Source organism: Erinaceus europaeus, chromosome 10 (assembly GCF_950295315.1).
Source record: "Erinaceus europaeus chromosome 10, mEriEur2.1, whole genome shotgun sequence".
NCBI classification, from domain to species: domain Eukaryota; kingdom Metazoa; phylum Chordata; class Mammalia; order Eulipotyphla; family Erinaceidae; genus Erinaceus; species Erinaceus europaeus.
Genome location: NC_080171.1, coordinates 30,525,881 through 30,546,372, shown reverse-complemented (window position 1 = coordinate 30,546,372; position 20,492 = coordinate 30,525,881). Strand labels below are relative to the sequence as shown.

Here is a 20,492-nt window from a genome sequence, read left to right as displayed (position 1 = left end):
AATTTATTTTTATTTTTTATTTAAGAAAGGATTAATTAACAAAACCATAGGGTAGGAGAGGTACAATTCCACACAATACCCACCACCCAATCTCCATTTCCCACCCCCTCCCCTGATAGCTTTCCCATTCTCTATCCCTCTGGGAGCATGGACCCAGGGTCATTGTGGGCTGCAGAAGGTAGAAGGTCTGGCTTCTGTAATTGCTTCCCTGCTGAACATGGGCGTTGACTGGTCAGTCCATACTCTCAGTCTGCCTCTCTCTTTTCCTAGTAGGGTGGGTCTCTGGGGAAATGGAGCTCCAGGACACATTGGTGGGGTCTTCAGTCTAGGGAAGCCTGGCCGGCATCCTGATGACATCTGGAACCTGGTGACTGAAAAGAGAGTTAACATACGAAGCTAAACAAATTGTTGAGCAATCATGGACCCAAAGCTTGGAATAGTGGAGAGGAAGTGTTAGGGGGGTACTCACTGCAAACTCTAGTGTACTTCTGCTTTCAGGTATATATTTTGCAGTAGTTTATGGATACGTGTGAACATATGCTCTCTCTCACAGAAACTGGTGTATATCTAGGTTTTGGGACTTTGTTAGAAAGTGAACCACCTGAGATGGAATTAGAGTATGCTATGAAAGGAAAGGTCTCACCCGAGTAATGAAGTTGAAGGGTTGTCATTCCACATGTGAAGTCTCTGGACACAGTCTGAAGTGAAGCAGTTGAGGTGGCAATTGTTGTGTTGGTTAGGTTGTGATTGGCAGATGCAATATTATTTGATATGGATTGGGAGAGGCATACGGGAAAGTGGGCCCTATCCAATGGTTCCAGGACTGGGGTAAGTAGCGGCTCTATAGTGGAGACATGAGGTTCCTGCTGTCTTAGGGTTCAAAAAGATAATTGGTAGTTAATGTTATCATCACATTATTTGGTAATTGGGTTAACTTTGAAAAGTCCTTTTGTTATGGTTTGCTGTACAGTACCCAGTATCTTGTATATAGCTGTGCTATTGGTTGCTTCTGATCTACTTGGTCTAAGCTTTTGAGAGAGTGCATATCAATTACACTGCATATATTGAGAAAAGATTCAGTTTGTGTTTTGAAAAACTTCGAGACATACAATTAATTTTCCCCCACTCGTATTAATTAACTAGTGATGTATATGAGTACATTTTACTAGGAGTGTACACAAACACCATTTCCACCAGTGAGGTGGTATCTTAGTGTTGTCTTAATTTGCATTTTTCTGACAATCAGTGACCTAGAGCAGTTTTTCATATGTTTGTTAGCCTTTTGGATCTCCTCTAAGATGAATGCTTTGTTCATATCCTCTGCCCATTTTTGCATGGGGTCATTTGCTTTTTTGGTGCTAAGTTTGCTGAGCTCTTTATATATTTTGGTGATTAGTTTCTTGTCTGATGTACGGCATGTGAAGATCTTCTGCCATTCTGTGAGGGGCCTCTGTGTTTGTTTAATAGTTTCTTTGGCTGTGCAGAAGCTTTTCAATTTGACGTAGTCCCATTGGTTTGTTTCTGCTTTAGTCTTCCTTGCAATTGGGTTTGATTCATCAAAGATGTCCTTGAGGTTTAGGTGGGAAACTGTTTTACCAATGTTTTCCTCTAAGTATTTGATTGTTTCTGGTCTGACATCTAGGTCTTTGATCCATTTGCAGTTGATTTTTGTTTCTGGAGAGATAAGGTGGTTCAATTTCATTCTTCTGCATGTAACAATCCAGTTTTCCCAGCACCATTTATTGAAGAGAGCCTCCTTCTTCCATTTCATGCTTTGGACCCCCTTATCAAAGATTAGATGTCCATAGGTGTAGGAATTTATTTCTGGTCTTTCAATTCTGTTCCACTGGTCTGTGTGCCTATTTTTGTTCCAGTACCATGCTGTTTTGATGACGATGACTTTATAATATAGTTTAAGGTCTGGGAGTATGATGCCTCCATTTCTGTTTCTTTTCCTCAAGATGGTTTTGGCAATTCTAGGTGTTTTCAGGTTCCAGATAAATGATTGTAGTGTTTGTTCTATTCTCTTAAGGAAGCTTGGTGGAACTTTGATGGGTATTGCATTAAATTTGTATATGGCTCTGGGGAGAATATTCATTTTGATGATATTTATTCTTCCAATCCATGAGCATGGGATATCTTTCTATTTCTTGATATCAGTTTCTATTTCCTTGAGTAGTGACTCAGAGTTTTCAGCATATAAGTCTTTCACTTCTTTGGTCAGCTTTATTCCTAGGTATTTGATTGATTTTGCTGAAACAGTAAATGGGAGTGATTTCTGGATGTCTTCTTCAGATTTAGTGTTTGCATAAAGAAATGCCACTGATTTTTGTACATTGATTTTGTAGCCTGATACATTGCTATATTGGCTAATAACTTCCAGTAGTTTTCTGCTGGATTCTTTAGGTTTTTCTATGTATACTATCATATCATCTGCAAATAGTGAGAGCTTGACTTCTTCCCTTCCAATCTGTATTCCTTTGATTCCTTTCTCTTGCCTGATGGCTATGGCAATAACTTCCAATACTATGTTGAAGAGTGACGGTGACAGTGGACAGCCCTGTCTAGTCCCCGATCTGTGGGGGAATGCTTTCAGCTTCTGTCCATTGAGTATGATGTTGACTGTAGGTTTGCTATATATGGACCCCACTATCTTGAGGAATTTCCTATCTATTCCCATTTTTTGTAGAGTTTTGAGCATGAATGGGTGTTGGATTTTGTCAAAGGCTTTCTCTGCATCTATTGAGATAATCATGTGGTTTTTGGCTTTGCTTTTATTGATGTGGTGAATGACATTGATTGACTTATGGATGCTTAACCAGCCTTGCATTCCTGGGATGAATCCCACTTGGTTGTGATGAATAATCTTTTTGATATGTTGCTGTATCTGGTTGGTCAAAATCTTGTTTAATATTTTGGCATCTATGTTTATCAGAGATATTGGTCGGTAGTTTTCCTTTTTTGTTCTGTCCCTATCAGCTTTTGGTATCAGGGTGATGTTGGCCTCATAGAAGGTGGAAGGGAGTATTCCTGTTTCTTCAATCTTATGGAAAAGCTTAAGAAGTATGGGTACTAACTGTTTCCTGAAAGTTTTGTAGAATTCATTTGTGAAGCCATCTGGTCCAGGACTTTTGTTGTTGTAGAGATTCTTAATAACGGTTTCAATTTCTTTGTCTGTGATTGGTGCATTTTGATTTTGTAGTTCTTCTTGGTTCAGTTTTGGAATTGCATATGCTCCTAGGAATTGTTCCATTTCTTCCAGATTCTCAAGCTTGGTGGCGTATATTTCTTTATAGAAGTTTCGCAGGATTCTCTGGATTTCTGTGGTGTCAGTTGTGATATCTCCTCCATTGTTTACAATTCTATGAATTTGAGTGTTCTCTCTTTTTTGTTTGGTGAGTCTGGCTAGGGGTTTGTCAATTTTGTTTAATCTTTCAAAGAACCAACATTTGGCTTCATTGATCTTTTGTATGGTTCTTTTATTTTTGAAGTTGTTTATTTCTGCTCTAACTTTAGTGATTTCTGTCCTTCTGGATGCTTTAGGGTTCCTTTGTTCCTCTTCCTCTAAGTCCTTGAGGTGTGCAGTAAGGTCGTTCATTTGAGCTTCTTCTTGGTGTTTAATATGTGATGGTATGGATATAAGTTTCCCTCTCAGTACTGCTTTAGCTGTGTCCCAAATATTTTGATAGGTTGTGTCTTCATTTTCATTTGTTTCCAGGAACATTTGAATTTCCTGCTTGAGTGAATCTCTGACCAGTGGTTCTTAAGGAGTATGTTGTTTAGTTTCCAAATTATGTGACTTTTAATAATTTTCTGTTTGTTGTTAAATGTTAGTTTTACTCCACTGTGGTCTGAGAAGATACTTGGAATGATTTCGATGTTCTTGAATTTATTGCTGCTGTCTTTGTGGCCTAACATGTGGTCTATCCTTGAGTATGTGTTATGTGGATTTGAAAAGAAGGTTTATTCCAGTCTTTTGGGGTCAAGGACTCTGAAAATGTCCAAGAGGTCTAGTCTGTCAATCTCTTCATTCAATTCTCTTGTATCTTTGTTGGTTCTCTGCTTTGTTGATCTGTCTAAGTGTGAGAGTGGGGTATTGAAGTCTCCCACTATTATTGTATTACTATTGATGTATTTTTGAAATTCTTTCAGTGAGTGCTTGACATATTTAGATGGTCCCTCATTGGGTACATAGATGTTAATAATTGTTAAGTCTTCTTGGCTGATTGATCCTCTAATCATTATGTAATGTCCTCGCCTATCTTTTATTACTTTATTTAATTTAAAATCTATCGTGTCTGAGATGAGAATGGCTGTACCTGCCCTTTTTTGTGGTCTGTTAGCCTGTATGATAGTTTTCCATCCTTTCACTTTAAGTCTGTTTATCGTGTTGTGACAGATGGGATTCTTGCAAGCAGAAAATGTTTGGGTTATGTTTTCTGATCCATCCCCCCACTCTGTGCCTTTTGATGGGTGAGTTTAAGCCATTGACATTTATTGATATTGTGGATTTAATGTATTGTAGTGCCATTGTTCAAAAAAAATTTTTTTTGTTTGCTCTGATATATTGCCAGTATTATAGTGATGTTCTTGTTTATAAGAGGTCTTTTAGAACCTCTTTCAGGGCCGGTTTGGTGATGGTTGCCTCCTTTAACTGTTGTTTTTCTAAGGAGGTTTTGATCCCTCCATCTAGTTTGAATGAAAGTCTAGCAGGATATATTATCCTTTGTTGAAACCCTTTTTCATTCAGGGCTCGATAGATATCTTGCCATTCTCTTCTGGCTTTTAGAGTTTGACTGGAGAAGTCTGCAGATAATCTTATGGGTTTTCCCTTGTATGTGACTTTTTGTTTCTCTCTTGCAGGCTTTAGGGTCCTTTCTTTATCCTTACTTCCTCTCATTGTGACTATGATGTGTCTTGGTGTCTTCAAGTCTGGGTTGATTCTGTTTGGTACTCTCTGGGCCTCTCGAATCTTGATGTCCTTTCTGTTATTCAGGTCAGGGAAGTTTTCTTCTATTATTTCCTCTAGAATGTTTGCTTCCCCTTCCTCTCTTTCTTCCTCTGGCAGGCCAATTATACGAATGTTACTTCTTTTGAGATCATCCCATATGTCTCTGTTGTTGTTTTCAGTGCCTCTCAATCTCTTTTTGAGCTCTTTCACCTCTTTCTTAGTTTTCTCTAACTCATCCTCTGACTAATTCTGTTTTCTGCTTTTGTTAGTCTGCTTTCCCTTGCCTCAGCTTCTTTCTTCATTACAGCTATTTCAGCTTTCAGTTCTCTAATTGCCTCAAGATAATCAGTATTTTCCTTGGGGGTCTCAACTGTTGTTTCCCTAATACTGCCATTCCTTTCCTCCAATGTTGTTTTCATTTCTGTGATTAATAAGTTTATTATTGCTTGCATACTTTTCTTATCTATGGTTACTTCTGGCTGATTTGTAGTTTCTTCTGGGCTCTTGTTTTCATTCATTGGAGTAGCAGTTTTATTTGTTTTTGATCTACCCATTTTTTTGATTTATGTGTTTCTTTTTTTATGCTCTGTTGTTCCTCAATTGTTGTGTCTTAAGCACAAGCAACACTATACTAAATACCTTTATGACAATTGCACTCACCAACCTCAGGAATGACAGTAGCAACTGAAGCAAGTATTGAAGCAGTTTAATCACTACCAGTTAGCCAAACAATTTCTCCAGTCTGTGAAAAAACAGTAACCAAATCCCAGTGAAGAAGAAAGAGAAAAGAAAGAAGGGATAGCAAGAATAGACAGTTATGCAAATCTACTATCCACTGTATATTCTGGGGGTAACAAGAGGGGAAAGGGAACTAGAGCAGAGATACACACATAGAGAGTCCACTCTGAGTCAGATTTCTTCCCCAAAATAATTCACAAATTCAGAAAGGCGAAGAAGAAGGAAGGAAGAAGTGTATGACAAGATAAAAAAAAAAAAAGAAAAAGAAAAAAAAAGAAAAAAGGGACATGTGAGAGAAAAGGAAAAAGATATGAAAAAGAGCTGTAATTAAAGAGCAGTGAAAGGAAAGTTTTTTTGATTACTTTATTTTTAATTTAATTTGATTTTTTTAATTAGTGAGGAGGAGAAGGGAGGGGAGAGTCTGTAGATGAGGTAGGTGTAAGGAGACAAGTTCCTCCCACAGTAGATAAGATGCCGACTACCCTAGACATGAAAGATACCCTAAGAGTTAATTCTGATCAACCTAAAGGGGGGGAAGATATATGCTTTTATATAATATTAATAATAAAATAGAGCAGGGTACAAAAAAAAACCCTGTCCCAGATTACCTCAAACCTCGTGATCAGAGGCAGCTGATTGTTAAGAATGAGAAAAAACACCAAAAACCTCAGGACTAGACAAGGATAGCTGAAATAGACAGTTATGCAAATCTACTGTCCACTGTATATTCTAGGGGTGGCTAAAGGAGGAAGGGAAGTTGAGCAGAGACACTCGCAGTGAGAGTCCACACTGAGTCAGAATTCTTCCCCAAAATAATTCCCAAATGTGTATCAGTGAATTCAAAAAAGCGTACTGTTTGGTGGTGTGGGGGCTGGGGCCTGTGGCTTTGGAAGCTGTAGGATTAAGGAAGAAAGGATGGCAAGAATGAGATAAAGAAAAAAAAAAGAGAGAGAGAAAAAAGAAAAAGATAAGAAAAAGAACAGTCATAAAAGAGCAGTGAAAGGAAAGAGTTTTTATTTATTTATTTATTTTTAATTATTTAATTAGCTATGTGGGGTGAGGTGGGGGGGGTTGGTTACTTAGAAAGAAAAAAGGCCAGAGGTTTTAGAAGGGTATAGACTTAGAATGAATGATACTCCCTGGTGGGACAGGAATTTGGTAAAGACAAGCTCAGCAGGGGAGCCTGCTAGGAGCTGGTCCCAGGGACTGGTTATGGGGGGGGGGTAAGGGTGAGGAGGTGTGATTAATAATTATAAGGAAAGAATTTTTTTCTCCTTTTTTTCTACTCTATTTCTTAACCCAAATTAAGTTATCGTCACCTCCTTGGTGTTACCGCTGGGACCCCTTATTGACTGGCCTACTAAAGGCAGAAAATCCTACCGTTTCCAGAAGATGTGATCAGAGCTCAAGCCACTAGCAGCTTCTCAGTCCACCATCTTCTGGGAACCCCCGAAAGCTTTCCTATTCTTTATCCCTCTGGGAGCCTGGACCCAGGGTCATTATGGGGTGTAGAAGGTGGAAGGTCTGGCTTCTGTAGTTGCTTCTTCGCTGAACATGGGCAGTGGCAGGTTGATTCATACCCCTAAACTATTTCTGTCTTTCCCTAGAGTGGTGAGGCTCTGGAGGGGTGGCGTTCCAGGGTATGTGGATGAAGTCCTCTGTCAGGGGTAGTCAGGTTGGTGTCATGGAAGCATCTGCAACTTGGTGTCTGAAAAAGCATTAAGATATAAAACAGAAAAAAATGTTTAATTGTCAGGAATCTAAAGGCAAGAAAATAGCAGATGGATTTTGGGATCTCCATTTTGGAAAAAGATACTAGGTCTATTTCAGGTATATTCCAAGGGGATCATGACTTTGCTAATTTTTGCCTGAGGCTGACAGCTAACATGCAGGTGGACCAAAGGTATTATCTGGGGATATGGTGTCAAGAGTTGGAAATAGGACTAGAAAGCTGGATCAGAGCAGAGGGTAGCTCTCAAATATGGGAAAAGTATATAAGTATCATTTTATGTTGTCCTTTTTGTTTGTTTTAGGTCTTTCTGCTTGCTTGCTGTTTTGGGTCACTGCAAACTATTGTTCACTTTTGCGTTAAGGTGTATATTTTCCCCTAAATTATGGGTACATGTGCATATGTGTCTGACTCATGGGCCCTGATGTATATCTAGGTTCTGTGGCTTTATTAGAAGATGCAACACCTAATATGGAATTGAGGAGTCCTATGAGCCAGGAACGGGCTCACCAGAGTGTTGGAGCTGAAGGGTTGACATTATTCCATGCCTGGTGTTTCTGGACACAATACGAAATGAAACATGATGAGGTGGTACTGGTTACATTCATTTGGTTGAGCTCAGCAGATGCAGCATCAAGTGGTATGGATTGAGTGAAGCACGCAGAAAAGACAAGCCATGCCCCAGAGTTTCCAGGACTGGGAGAAATATTTGGTTTTTATAGAGAATGGGGAGAGTTCCTCTTGTCTTGGTGTTTAAGAAGGCATTTGATAGTTATTATTGTAACCAAGTTACTAGGAAATTTGGTTTAGTTTGAAAATTTTATGGTTAGGATTTGCTGTGTCATACAAGACTTTACCAAGATTTATGCCACTTAATGCTATTTACATATAGCTGTATCTTTTTTTATTGTGCCCCTAGGGTTATTGCTGGGTCTCCTGGAGGTCATTTTCCCCCTTTTGTTGCGCATTATTGATTTTTTATTATTGCTTTTATTATTGCTGTCATTGTTGTTAGATGGGACAGAGAGAAATTGAGAGAGGAAGGGAAGACAGAGACCGGGAGAGAAAGATAGACACCTGCTTCATTGCTTTGTGAAGGAACCCCCTCTTGCAGGTGGGGAACCAGGGTCTCAAACCGGGATCCTTATGCCTGTCCTTGTCGCTTTGCACCATGTGCGCTTAACCTGCTGCGCTACTACCCGGCCCCAGCTGTATCTTATATAGTGACACAATCAGTTGCTTCTTGTCTCTCTGGCCTAAGACTATAGGTGTCTGAATATTCCAGTTCAATAGTCAATATTAGAAATGTATTAAAATTTTGAGCCCATTGTTAAAATTCAATCAGGTTACTGGTTTGAAAACTTAAATGCTTACATTGAAGGATTATGTACTCAGAACTGGGGTCTATGCATCAAAAAGTTTGAGATATTCTCTCTATTTTTCCTCTCACATATTGATTACATAATGATCTATAGGATTATAAGTTAGTAGGAGTGTATATTAACACTGTTCCCACCACCAAAGATCTGTGTCCCCCACCCCCACACCAATCCCCCTATAGTGAAGCTAAAAATCTGCCCTCTCACCACACCCAGAGATTTTTACTTTGGTGAAATACTCCAAACTCAGTCAAATTCTACTTTTTTCCCCCCTGTCTCTTCTTCTTTCTCAATTTCTGTTTATGAGTGGGATCATCCCACACTCTTCTTTCTCATCTCACTTAACATGATTCCTTCATCCAAGATGGGTCAGAGAAAGTGGGTTCATTATTCTTAATAGTTGAGTAGTATACCATTGAGTATATATACCACAACTTTCTCAGGCATTCATCTGTTGTTGGGCACCTGGGCTGCTTCCAAGTTTTGGCTATTAGGAATTTCGCTGTTGTGAACATAGGTGTACATATATCTTTTTGGATGGGTGTGATTGTGTTCTTGGATATATCCCTACAAAAATTGAGAGAGGAGAGAAAGACAGATGGACACCTGCAAACCTACTTCCCTGCTTATGAAGTGACCCCACTTCAGGTTGGGAGCTGAGGCTAGAACTGGAATTTTTGTACTGGTTCTTGTGCTTCCTGCCATCTGTGCTTAATCTGCTGCACTACTGCCTGCCCCCTGGTTATTTGCCTCTTATCTGATGTATGGCATATGAAAATCTTCTCCCATTCTGTGAGGGGCCTCTTTATTTGGGTAATGGTTTCTTTTGCTGTGCAGAAGCTTTTCAACCTGATGAAGTCCCATTGATTTGTTTTTGGTTTAATCTTCCTAGCAATTAGGTTTGTGTCATTAAAGATGCCCTTGAGGTTTAGATGGGAGAGTGTTCCACCAATATTTTCCTATAAGTATTTGATAGTTTTTGGTCTAACATCCAGGTCCTTGGGTTATTTGGAGCTGACTTTTGTTTCTTGTGAGATAAAGTGGTTCAGTTTCATTCTTCTGCCTGTTTCAACCCAGTTTTCCCAGCACCATTTATTGAAGAGACTCTTCTGCCTCCATTTAATAGATTGCCCCCCCTTAACAAAAATTAGGTGTCCATAAGTGTGGGGGTTTATTTCTGGGCTTTCAATTCTGTTCCACTTGTCTGTGTATCTATTTTTTTTCCGGTACCATGCTGTTTTGTTTATGATGGTTTTTTAATATAGTTTGAGATCTGGAGTGTGATGCCTCCATTTCTGTTTCTTACCCTCAAGATTGTTTTGGCAATTCTAGGTGTTTTCTGGTTCCATACAAATGATTGTGGCTTTTGCTCTATTCTCTTAAAGAAACTTGATGGGACTTTGATGGGTATCACATTAAATTTGTATATGGCTCTGGGTAGAATATTCATTTTGATGATATTAATCCTTTTGACCCATGAGCATGGGGTATTTTTCCATTTCTTTGTATCATTTTGTATTCTTTTGAATAGCAACTCAGTTTTCAGTATATCTTTGGTCAGGTTTATTCCTAGATATTTTATTGATTTTGCTGCAATAATGAATGGGAGTGATTTCTGGATATCTTCCTCTTCTGACTTAGTGTTTGTGTAAAGGAATGCCACTGATTTTTGTACATTGATTTCGTATCCTGACACCTTGCCTAATGATTTCCTGTAGCTTTCTGCTGCATTCTTTAGGTTTTTCTATGTATACTATCATATCATCTGCAAAGAGTGAGAGTTTGACTTCTTCCCTCCAATCTGTATTCTAGTGAATCCTTTCTCTTTCCTAATCCATGGCGAGAACTTGCAATACTATGTTGAAGAGTAATGGTGATAATGGATAGCCCTGTCTAGTTCTCGATTTGAGTGGGAATGCTTTCAGCTTCTGCCCATTGAATATGATGTTGACTGTAAGTTTGTTGTTTATTGACTCCACTATCTTGAGGAATTTTCCATCTATTCCCATTGTTTGTAGTGTTTTGAGCATGAAACAAAACACTACAAACAATGTTGGATTTTGTCAAAGGCTTTCTCTATATCTATTGAGATAATCATGTGGTTTTTGGTTTTGCTTTTATTACTCTGTTGGATGGAACTGATTGACTTACGTATGTTGAACCAGCCTTGCATTCCTGGGATAAATCCCACTTTCTTGTTATAAAAAAATCTTTCTGATATACTGCTATATCTGGTTGGCTAGGATTATGTTTAATATTTTAGCATCTATAGTCATCAGAGATTTTGGTCTGTAGTTTTCCTTTTTTGTTGTGTTCCTATCAGCTTTTGGTATCAGGATGATGTTGGCTTTGAAGAAGGTGGAAGGGAGTGTCCTTAATATTTTGGAAGAGCTTTAAAAGTATAGGAATTAACTATTTCCTTAAGGCTTTGCAAAATTCATTTGTAAAGCCATCTGGTTCTGAACTTCTATTGCTGGGAAAGTTCTTAATAACTTTCAATTTCTTTGTCTGTGATTGATACAGTTAGGTTCTGTAGTTCTTCCTGGTTCAGTTTTGGAAGGCTCTGTATTTCTAGGAATCCTTTCATTTCTTCCAGGTTCTCTAGCTTAGTGGCATATATTTGTTAGGAAACTTTTAAAATCATTTAATGAGAGATGTTAATGGTTCACAGTTTAGTTGTTGACACATGGGCAAATGTTTACCTACTGCATGATAGGTGTCTGCAAAACACTGTGACCCCAGCATAGGTACCTCTCTACCATCATACACCTCAAAGCTCCCCAGCCCCTTAGGTCCCACTCTGCCTTCCTTCCCCAGAGTCTTTTGCTTTGGTGCAGTATACCAAACCAGTCCAAGTTTCTTGTTTCTCAAGTTTTGTCCATAAGTGAGATCATCCCAAATTCACCCTCTCTTTATGGCTTATATCACTAACATGATTCCTTCAAGTTCAATCCAAGACGAGGTGAAGAATGTGACTTCTTCTGTACACTTTCTCATTTTCTTCTCTCTGACGTCTCCTAAAATCTCAATTTGAATCAGATGTTTTGAAGGACATGGATCTAGCCCTAGCCATTTCCTTTGTGAATTATGTTAGGAGTATCTTATATTATTTTTAGTTTCATTAGTGACTATGGCAAGAAGAATTCCCCTTTAGCTTCCTGGGCTGCTTTTTCTTTTTCCCTTTCGTTCTTTTTTTTTCTTTCTTTCTCTCATTCTTTCTTTTCTTTTTTTTTTGTATATCTGATCTCTCTGGAGAGTGTTCATGGCTCCAGAGAAAGACATAATGGTTCCTGCTTATTAGGAAGGTGACTGGGTGAGGTGCATGGCTGGAACCATCAAACACCCTCCTGACCACCAACGAAGAACACCTCCACCACCTATAAAGTATGAAAGATGGAAAACTATGTAGACTTCTCTTCCATGTTCCTCTTTGTGGTTGCCTTCCTTCTGAATCTATAAGTTGAGCATCTAATTCTCAGGGATGTCTCTCTCAGAATATTAGACCAAACCTACTCATGGACAGATGATGGATGGATGATGGATGGATGGATGGATGGATGGATGGATGGATGGATGGAAGAAAGTGAATTTGTCAAGTTGAAGTCACATGGAAATTGTAGGCAGTGAAGAATGAAGCATTTACTTGAAAGATTTTTGGGGAACCCATTCAACAGAAAATATTGCAAAATAGGTAGACCACCAACAGGTTTCCTTGGATTCTGCATATCTAGCAAGATCTCACACAAAACTGATGCTATCCATCCTCCTGGGACCCCATTTTGAATAGTCAAGATAGTTCACATCAATCCTGCCAAACCTGGAGGAGCTAGTGGAGGAACTGAACATGTCTTTATGAAAATGACCTTACTGATTCCCTGAGGAACTCAGCTTTAATTATGATAAAAATATTAACTAACTGGTGCACAAAGATATGCTCTAATTGGACTTGGTCACAATTGGAACAAGTTAGAGTGAATAAAAACAGAGACAGCAGTATAGGTATACATATAGAATTTGCAGGGTTGGGAGTTGGGTGGTAGCACAGCAGGTTAAGCACAGGTGGCACAAAGCACAAGGACCAGCATAAGGATTCCAGTTCAAGCCCTCAGCTCCTCACCTGAAGAGGAGTCACTTCACAGGCAGTGAAGCAGGTCTGCAGGTGTCTATCTTTCTCTCCCCTTCTCTGTCTTCCCCTCCTCTCTCCATTTCTCTCTGTCTTATCCAACACAACAACAATAACTGCAACAATAAAACAACAAGGGTAACAAAAAGGAATAAATAAATAAATAAATAAAAACAAAAAAGAAGAAACTTTAGAAAAAAAAAGAATTTGTAGGGTTATCTGAGGTTTCTCCAAAGATTGTCTGTATCCTATTAAATTACAAGCCCAAAAGAAGACTCATCTAAGAGAAGAATGATCCACTATGTGGCTGCCCTTAGAATTCTGTTCTTCATCTAGAAGAGTCCTTTTTGTGAACACAAGAGTTTGCATGAGGACTGAGTAAGAGACTGGAAATAGTGTGGGTGCCTTCTTAAGCAGAAATTAATGGCAGAGAGATTGTTTAGTGTCAGAGGACAAAACTTTGAGGCCCTGCTAGTGCTTCTGATCACATAGCACACATTTCAAGAATTTCCAAGGTCAGCTATTTCTATAAATGACTGTTTAAGATAGATTTACCTATCAAAGTCATTACCCAAATGATTAGTACTATATACTTGGAACAAATTGAGTCAAAGCACAGATGATAAAATACCCATGTTTTAAAGCTCCCAAGTCTTTAGGCTGCACATAAAGAGGATCTTTATGGCTCACTCATTCAGGAAGAATGTCACAGCTTAAGAATGCTTATTCACACAGGCAGTGGGAGTTAGTGACTTATGCTTCCTAATTCTGGAGCAGTAGTCTCCTATGCAAAATGCATATCAAGCATAAACTATAAATATTGGAAGAGATTTTTTTTCACAGATTCTTATTTGTGTGTGTGTTTCCTGACATCTGGATGAACTTGAATGCTCTAATGCATTGAGAGTTACCCCTAGATTGGCAGATTTGAACTTGGTATGTTCAACGAAAGAATACAAGAAACACCATTTTGGGGGTTATGATTAAGCATACATATCACAATGTACAAGGACCCAGGTTCAAGCCCCTAGTCCCCAGCTAAAGGGGGAAAGCTTCATGAGTAGTGAAGCAGGGCCGCAAGTGTCTCTCTGTCTCTTTCCTTTTCTATCTTCCTCTCACCTCTCAAGTTCTCTCTGTCTCTATCCAACAATAAATAAATAAAAATATTTTTAAAAAAGAAATAAAATTTCTTCAAATGTTACACATTAAAAAATATAAAGCACCCCCCTCCCACCTTGACACTCACTTTGGTCCTAATGCTGTTTGTCAGGTATCATTTCTTTGCCTGGGAGTAAAAAGAAATAATATTCTACCTGCTCTTCTGTTTTAAATACCCTAGAAGAGGTATGGTTCAGCCACAGACACTCCTACTCATGACAATTAAGATTTATACTTAAATAGCTCTTTATATCTCAAGAGTACTAACATTAATTAATGGTGCTTCCTGAAGCTCTTGAGAAACTGCTAAAGTCAAGACTATTATCATCGTCTGTCTTATGGAAGCCTCCTTTGTTACAGAAAAAGTGACAAGATTCCCAATAGTTCCGAACACATTAGTGGTTCGCCAGAAATGAAATCCAGACAACTGAACCCCCCATTGCTGTGGGGCTCTGAGTTCAGCCTTCCATTCAGACAGGGAAGAAGAAGAATCTGGAAATCAAAAGATGGATTTCTAAGTTAGAAAAAAAAATTCTGCTAGCAAAGGAAGGGTCATTTATTTGAAAAGAACAAAACTTTTGCTATTGCTTTATGACATGGAATTCTTTGAAATATTTTTCATGATTACACTAGACAGAGTCTGAAAATAGAATTGAAAGAAATATCTTTTTTTAGGGCATTAGGGAGAGACTAAATGCTTAAAGGAAGGAAACAGATGTGTCTTCTGGCCTTCCCCATTATTTTTATCTTTGCAGTAGAATGGAAACTGAACGTTACTATCAGGGTACTGACCTTCCCACAATTTCTTTTTAATCCTGAAAATGTGTTTTCTTTTACTATGTACAGTCTTTCAGTTAAAATTTCCAAAGATTTACATAGTCATAAAATTTGCTCCTGAACGATACCTGAGATGAGAAAATGGAATCTAAAAGGCTCTCACTTTAAGCCTTTTAATGTGAAATTCAGAAGATGGCAAAGTGCTTTTATTTGCTCCCTTTTGGGGTGATATGTGGTTTAACCATCCATGTTGGAAGGCTTAAATGATGTAAAGGATAATGTCTTGGGATTAGGATTTCACATATATTTTGTGGAACAGGAGTGTGCGACTGTAATATATATCTCCATTGTCTTTTTTTTTTTTTTTGCCTCCAGGGTTATTGCCAGGCTTGGCACCTGCATCACGAATCCACTGCTCCTGGAAGCCATTTTTTTCCTTTTTGCTACCCTGGTTGTTTTACCATTGTTGTGGTTATTATTATCGTTGTTATTGATGTCATTGTTGTTGGATAGGACAGAGAGAAATGGAGAGAGGAGGGGAAGACAGAGAGGGGGAAGAGAAAGACAGACACCTGCAGACCTGCTTCACCGCTTGTGAAGCGACTCCCCTCCAGGTGGGGAGCTGGGGACTCGAACTGTAATCATTCTGCAGGTCCTTGCACTTTGCACCACGTGCGCTTTACCCGCTGCACTACCGCCCGACCCCCCATTATTATTATTATTATTATTATTTTTGCTGAGAGCACTTCAAGTAGTCCTATGGATTAGTTAGCCCTTTTCCTATAATTCCTGATGACACCTGTTAGGTCAAGAACAAAGTAAAGTGATAGCATGTCTCATACATCCGAGAAAAGGCAGTTAGGAAAATGTAGTGCTTTTTAGAAAGTTTCAACATGACCTCATGCTTTTCTGGGCCAACTTGATAGGAAAGGCATGCACAGCTAGGAATCACAAGTCTTTGAAAAAGATCTTTTCTAGATTATGAACTATCCTATTTTCTTTTGATCACACTGCAAGTTCCATTTTTTTTCTACCCATAACATTTGACTGTGTTGAACCGATTGGATTGGATATACTTGGACATGTGTTTGGGTGTTACCTCTCTATTACGAGGCGAATTAAGCCTCTGTGGCAATTTTAATTACCAAGCTCCTTCAGTGTGTGACTTAAATAAATCTGGGTCTATATCCTCAGGTCTTTTGTTTTCTTATGGAGTCACATATGTAAAAGCAAATAATGACTGAAGGCCTACCTCTTACATAGTGTGTGTGTGTGTGTGTGTGTGTGTGTGTGTGTGTGTGTGTGTGTATGAATCAGGGTGACCAATACATATATCTTGATTGTAGTACGAAAAGCCCTACTCTCTTTGGGAACAAAACAAAACAAAAACACACCTCTTCAGTCCTGGGCAAGCTGCAAGAATTTTTTGGAGCAATCTGAATTTCAGAACTTAAAGATTTCAGGCATCTAGGATAGTTGATGATACTGGTAAAAATGAAGGTCCATATAGTGAATCCAGATGTTTAAAATAGATCAAATTAGGCTTAGTACACCTTCTTTGCCATGTGTAACCTAGGTTTGAGCCCCGGCCCCCACAGTGATGCTTCTTCTTTGCCTCTGTCTCTTTATCTTTGTTATCTGCAAAAGAGAGTCTAGAGAAGCAAAACACTTTATATCTGTATCTATATCATATCTATAACTATATACAGCAAGTCAGTGAATTGTAAAATAAAATAGATGCTGTTCTCATTTTGGCCAATATATGTTTGTTGCGATCTGTAAATCTGCATTTGAAATTCAAACTCTTGGATATAGAGAAAAGATTTGTGGCTATAAGAAAGGAAGTATGTAGAGGGATGTTTGAAATGAGGAAAGTGCTAGATGGAAACTAGGCATTTGGTGGTGACCATGCTGAGAGTACACAGGCGTGGTGCTATAGTGCTGTAGACCTGAGATTTAGACCTTTGCAACTGAAATAATAAAAAGATGAGACCAACCAATAAAGATACTTTTGTAGATGGGGCCAGGTGGTGGCACATCTGGTTGAATGCACATGCTACAATGCACAAGGACCCAGATTCGAGACCCTGGTCCCCATCTGCAGGTGGAAAACTTTGCAAGTGATGAAGCAGTGTTGCAGGTGTATATCTCTTTCCCTCTTTTTAAAAACACTTTTAAAAATTATTTCTTTATTATTATTATTTTAATATTTATGTATTTACTTATTCCCTTTTGTTGCCCTTGTTGTTTTTATTATTGTTGTAGTTATATTATTGTTGTTGTTATTGATGTTGTCATTGTTGGATAGGACAGAGAGAAATGGAGAGAGGAGGGGAAGAAAGAGAGGGAGAGAGAAAGATAGACACATGCAGACCTGCTTCACCACCTGTGAAGCGACTCCCTTGCAGGTGTGGAGCCGGGGGGCTTGAACCAGAATCCTTACGCCGGTCCTTGCGCTTTGAGCGAGTCTCTTTCCCTCTTTATCACTCCTTTCCCTCTTGATTTCTGGCTGTATCTATCTAATTAATAAATAAAGATAATAAAAAATTAAAAAAAGATTTTTATAGTTGAACTGTTAAAATTCTAATTTGGCTGTTAAGACCACTTTTTATTTGTTTCTTCATTTATGCTAACCTTGAGTATTCACTGGAGTATAGGAATAGAAAATTGGCTCAAGTGTCACTTTATTTTAAATGGTATTTTCCTGCTAAAGCTTCAGAAGTAAAATTATAACCTAGTCAGCTTTACAGTTTATAAATTTTACTTTTTCACATGGTGAAGACTAAAAGCGTTGTCAGTAGCTTTGAGAAGTTATTTTGTAATCGTGTAAATGCTATATCATGATTTTATTTCTACAGAGGTTTTCATAGAGAAGCACAGTTAGTTCTGAATGGAGACTAAATGGCAAATGTATTTGTCACCAGTTATTGCTGACAGTAATTTAATTTTTGTTTTACAAATTATCATGGGAGTACTTTAACACAAAATATTCTGATGATCTTGGTGACTACTGAGTCAGCCAAAAATATGTAATGAGGTTACTCACTTACATTTTGCATTTTTTTCTCCTATAGAACATAAACAATATCAATAGAGAAAGCAATTTTATTTCCCTGTGTGACAATAAGGGAAACAATGAGGCTTATTCCTTCTTGGAAATCCTCTGAAGATCTAGCAAAAAGCAAAATTACACTTTAGATATCATTCAACAGAGTGAGTAATAATGTGTTCATGAATGCAAATGGATCTTCTAAAACATAGTTTGAAAGTAACCCCCAAACCATCAGAGAATAGGAAAAGTGATGGAAATTATTAGCTTATAGAGTAAAAATACCAAATTGAAGTTTAAATGGTCAACTATGTATTGGAAACAGTAAAAGGAATTCAATTTAAAACATGGTTGTGCTTATTGATTGCTGAATTTCTTCCTACCAAGGCGACTTGTAGATTCTCTTGAACACTTTTTTTTCCCCTCTGGAGAGGTAGAGATTGTGGGATGGACCAAAGTTAACAAAGAATTTCAGGTTTTATTTAAGTATTGTGCAAAAACAGCCTATCAAATTAAAGTATTTGATATGTATTTAGTTATTTAGTTTGTATAATTTTTTCCTTCAAATGCATACTTAACAAATATTAACTTTGTTTTGTTTTTTAGGTGCAAGCATAAATTATCCTGATGTAATTTATGAAGGTATCTATCACATATTTATTTTGTATTTTTTAAATGTTTATCTAAAAATAAAATTAATCAACGAGGATAAAACCTTTAAGCTCAGTTAAATATACACTTCCAAATATCTCCCCAATCAAAATAACGATTTCAAAAATCGTTCAATATTGATGTCTGTTCTCCCTTGATATTTGTAGTGCTGTAAATAGTATTTCTCTCTGTTCTTGGAAGTAGGAAATCTATTCTGCAGTAACAGACATTTTGTTTCTATAATTGGGAACTAATTACCTGCTTAAAAGCTTTGACTACCAAGAAAAGGGAGGTATATCAGTTTCTAACTATGACAGTAAACTCAAATCAAAATGAACTCTCTTGTATAATGAAGGCATTTAACTCACAGGCAGGAAACCCAAAGGTCAAACATGTTTTACGGTTGGTTAGACCAGTATCAACCATGTCACCAGACAAACAAGCTTTTTCTCATCTTTGTATCCCTTTCCCATCATGCCAGCTTGCTTAAAGTTATTTGATGAGGCCAGCAGAGCATCTGTGGTCATTCTCATAGATGAGAAACAGAGGGGCTATTAGATGTTTTCCTGAAGAGAACTAGCTCTTGTCTCTGATTCAAGACCCAGTTGGGTGCATCTTGCCTCTATTACTAGTAAGAGGGAATAGTTAACTAGATGCACCTCCAGAGTTTAACTCAGCTTCCCTAGAAGGATGCATCTGAACCCCTTGAATGAAATGACATTATTTTAGAATGTGGAAGGTGAGAAGCCAAAAAAGCTTCTTTGAATACTTATATGTGTGTATATTTAACTTGAGCTAATTTTGAGAGAAATACACAGCAGGGGAATTATATTGTCTTTGCTTGCTTTAAACTTGCTAAGTTTATCTTTCTGTAGAGCTGGGGTTTGCATGATTTTCTGCATGTCATCTGTGTAATTTGCTTTTATTTCTTTTGACATGTTTTAAGAAAAGAGTATTCCAGTTTGTATCACAGAGACATATACATGTATTGTAAATTTACTCTAAAAAATGAAGTTTTGTACTCCTTACTAATAATTCCAAGACTAAAATACCATCTTTCCATCGACTTCAGATCCTGTCTTGACATTTTGGGCCAAAATATTGTGATATTAAACTACAAATTTTTGAGTGACTTAATTTTGCATGGATTAGTTGAATATGTTATGAAGGAGAAATTAAAAATAAGAAATAAATGATTTAAATATGTTCACATGGAAATAGTCGAATACAGTTTGAGAGCTAATAACAGAACAGAAAACATAGAAAATAGATGTGTTCCTATTATTTTTCTCATTCACATTGTAGAAACACTTTGTTAATAAAAACACAATTTAAATTCTTGCCCTGAGGCCAGCATGATTATTCTACTGAGGAAAGTTTATCGAAGGCTGATTTAATGAGGTTGTTGACTTAACTTGAAAATTAAGAATGCTACTTCTATTTAAAATAAAAATATAAAACCTTTACAAGCAGCATTGGCTGCAGTAAGTTCACAAATCATTTTTATGACCTTTGATAGTTAATATTATTAATGAAAACTTTGACAGCTCACAAAACCCATCAGTTATCTATCTCCATCCTGACTCATACTGTTTCAGAAGTGGCAATGACATAAAGCACATATCCTTGCAATTTGGAATATTGTGTTAGTAAAGTGTCCTGTCTACTGATATCAAAACTGAAATATTGGCAATTCATATCTCTTGCAGATAAATCTAGATGTGAATCTAAACTTCATATAAATGTTAACTCCACATTCCATCTTGGGTTCCTTTCTCGTACCCAAATAAGATGCTACTGCCCTGAATTCAGTGCTTGACTTCTCAGATCTGGCTCTTATGTTGATTGTTCTGACCAGGTGACTTTGGTCATTTAACTTTCCTCAGCTGATACTCCACAGTGGTTGGACTGGCAGTTAGCCTCAACTTACATGTAGT

At 37.8% G+C, this 20,492-nt stretch overlaps 1 protein-coding gene across 5 annotated transcripts in view; it reads left to right on the top strand.

Annotated features, from left to right (window-relative positions):
- The window catches only part of NTRK2 (neurotrophic receptor tyrosine kinase 2), a 442,841-nt gene that overhangs the window by 85,093 nt on the left and 337,256 nt on the right, over positions 1 to 20,492 (top strand). For all 5 annotated transcript variants that reach the window (XR_009551996.1, XM_060199493.1, XM_060199492.1 and 2 more), the window contains exon 10: positions 18,511 to 18,546. Coding sequence is in view for 4 of the 5 variants with exons in the window: in XM_060199493.1 (XP_060055476.1) it covers positions 18,511 to 18,546 (36 nt within the window). In the remaining variant the exon portion in view is untranslated. The remainder of the gene's footprint in view (positions 1 to 18,510; positions 18,547 to 20,492) is intronic.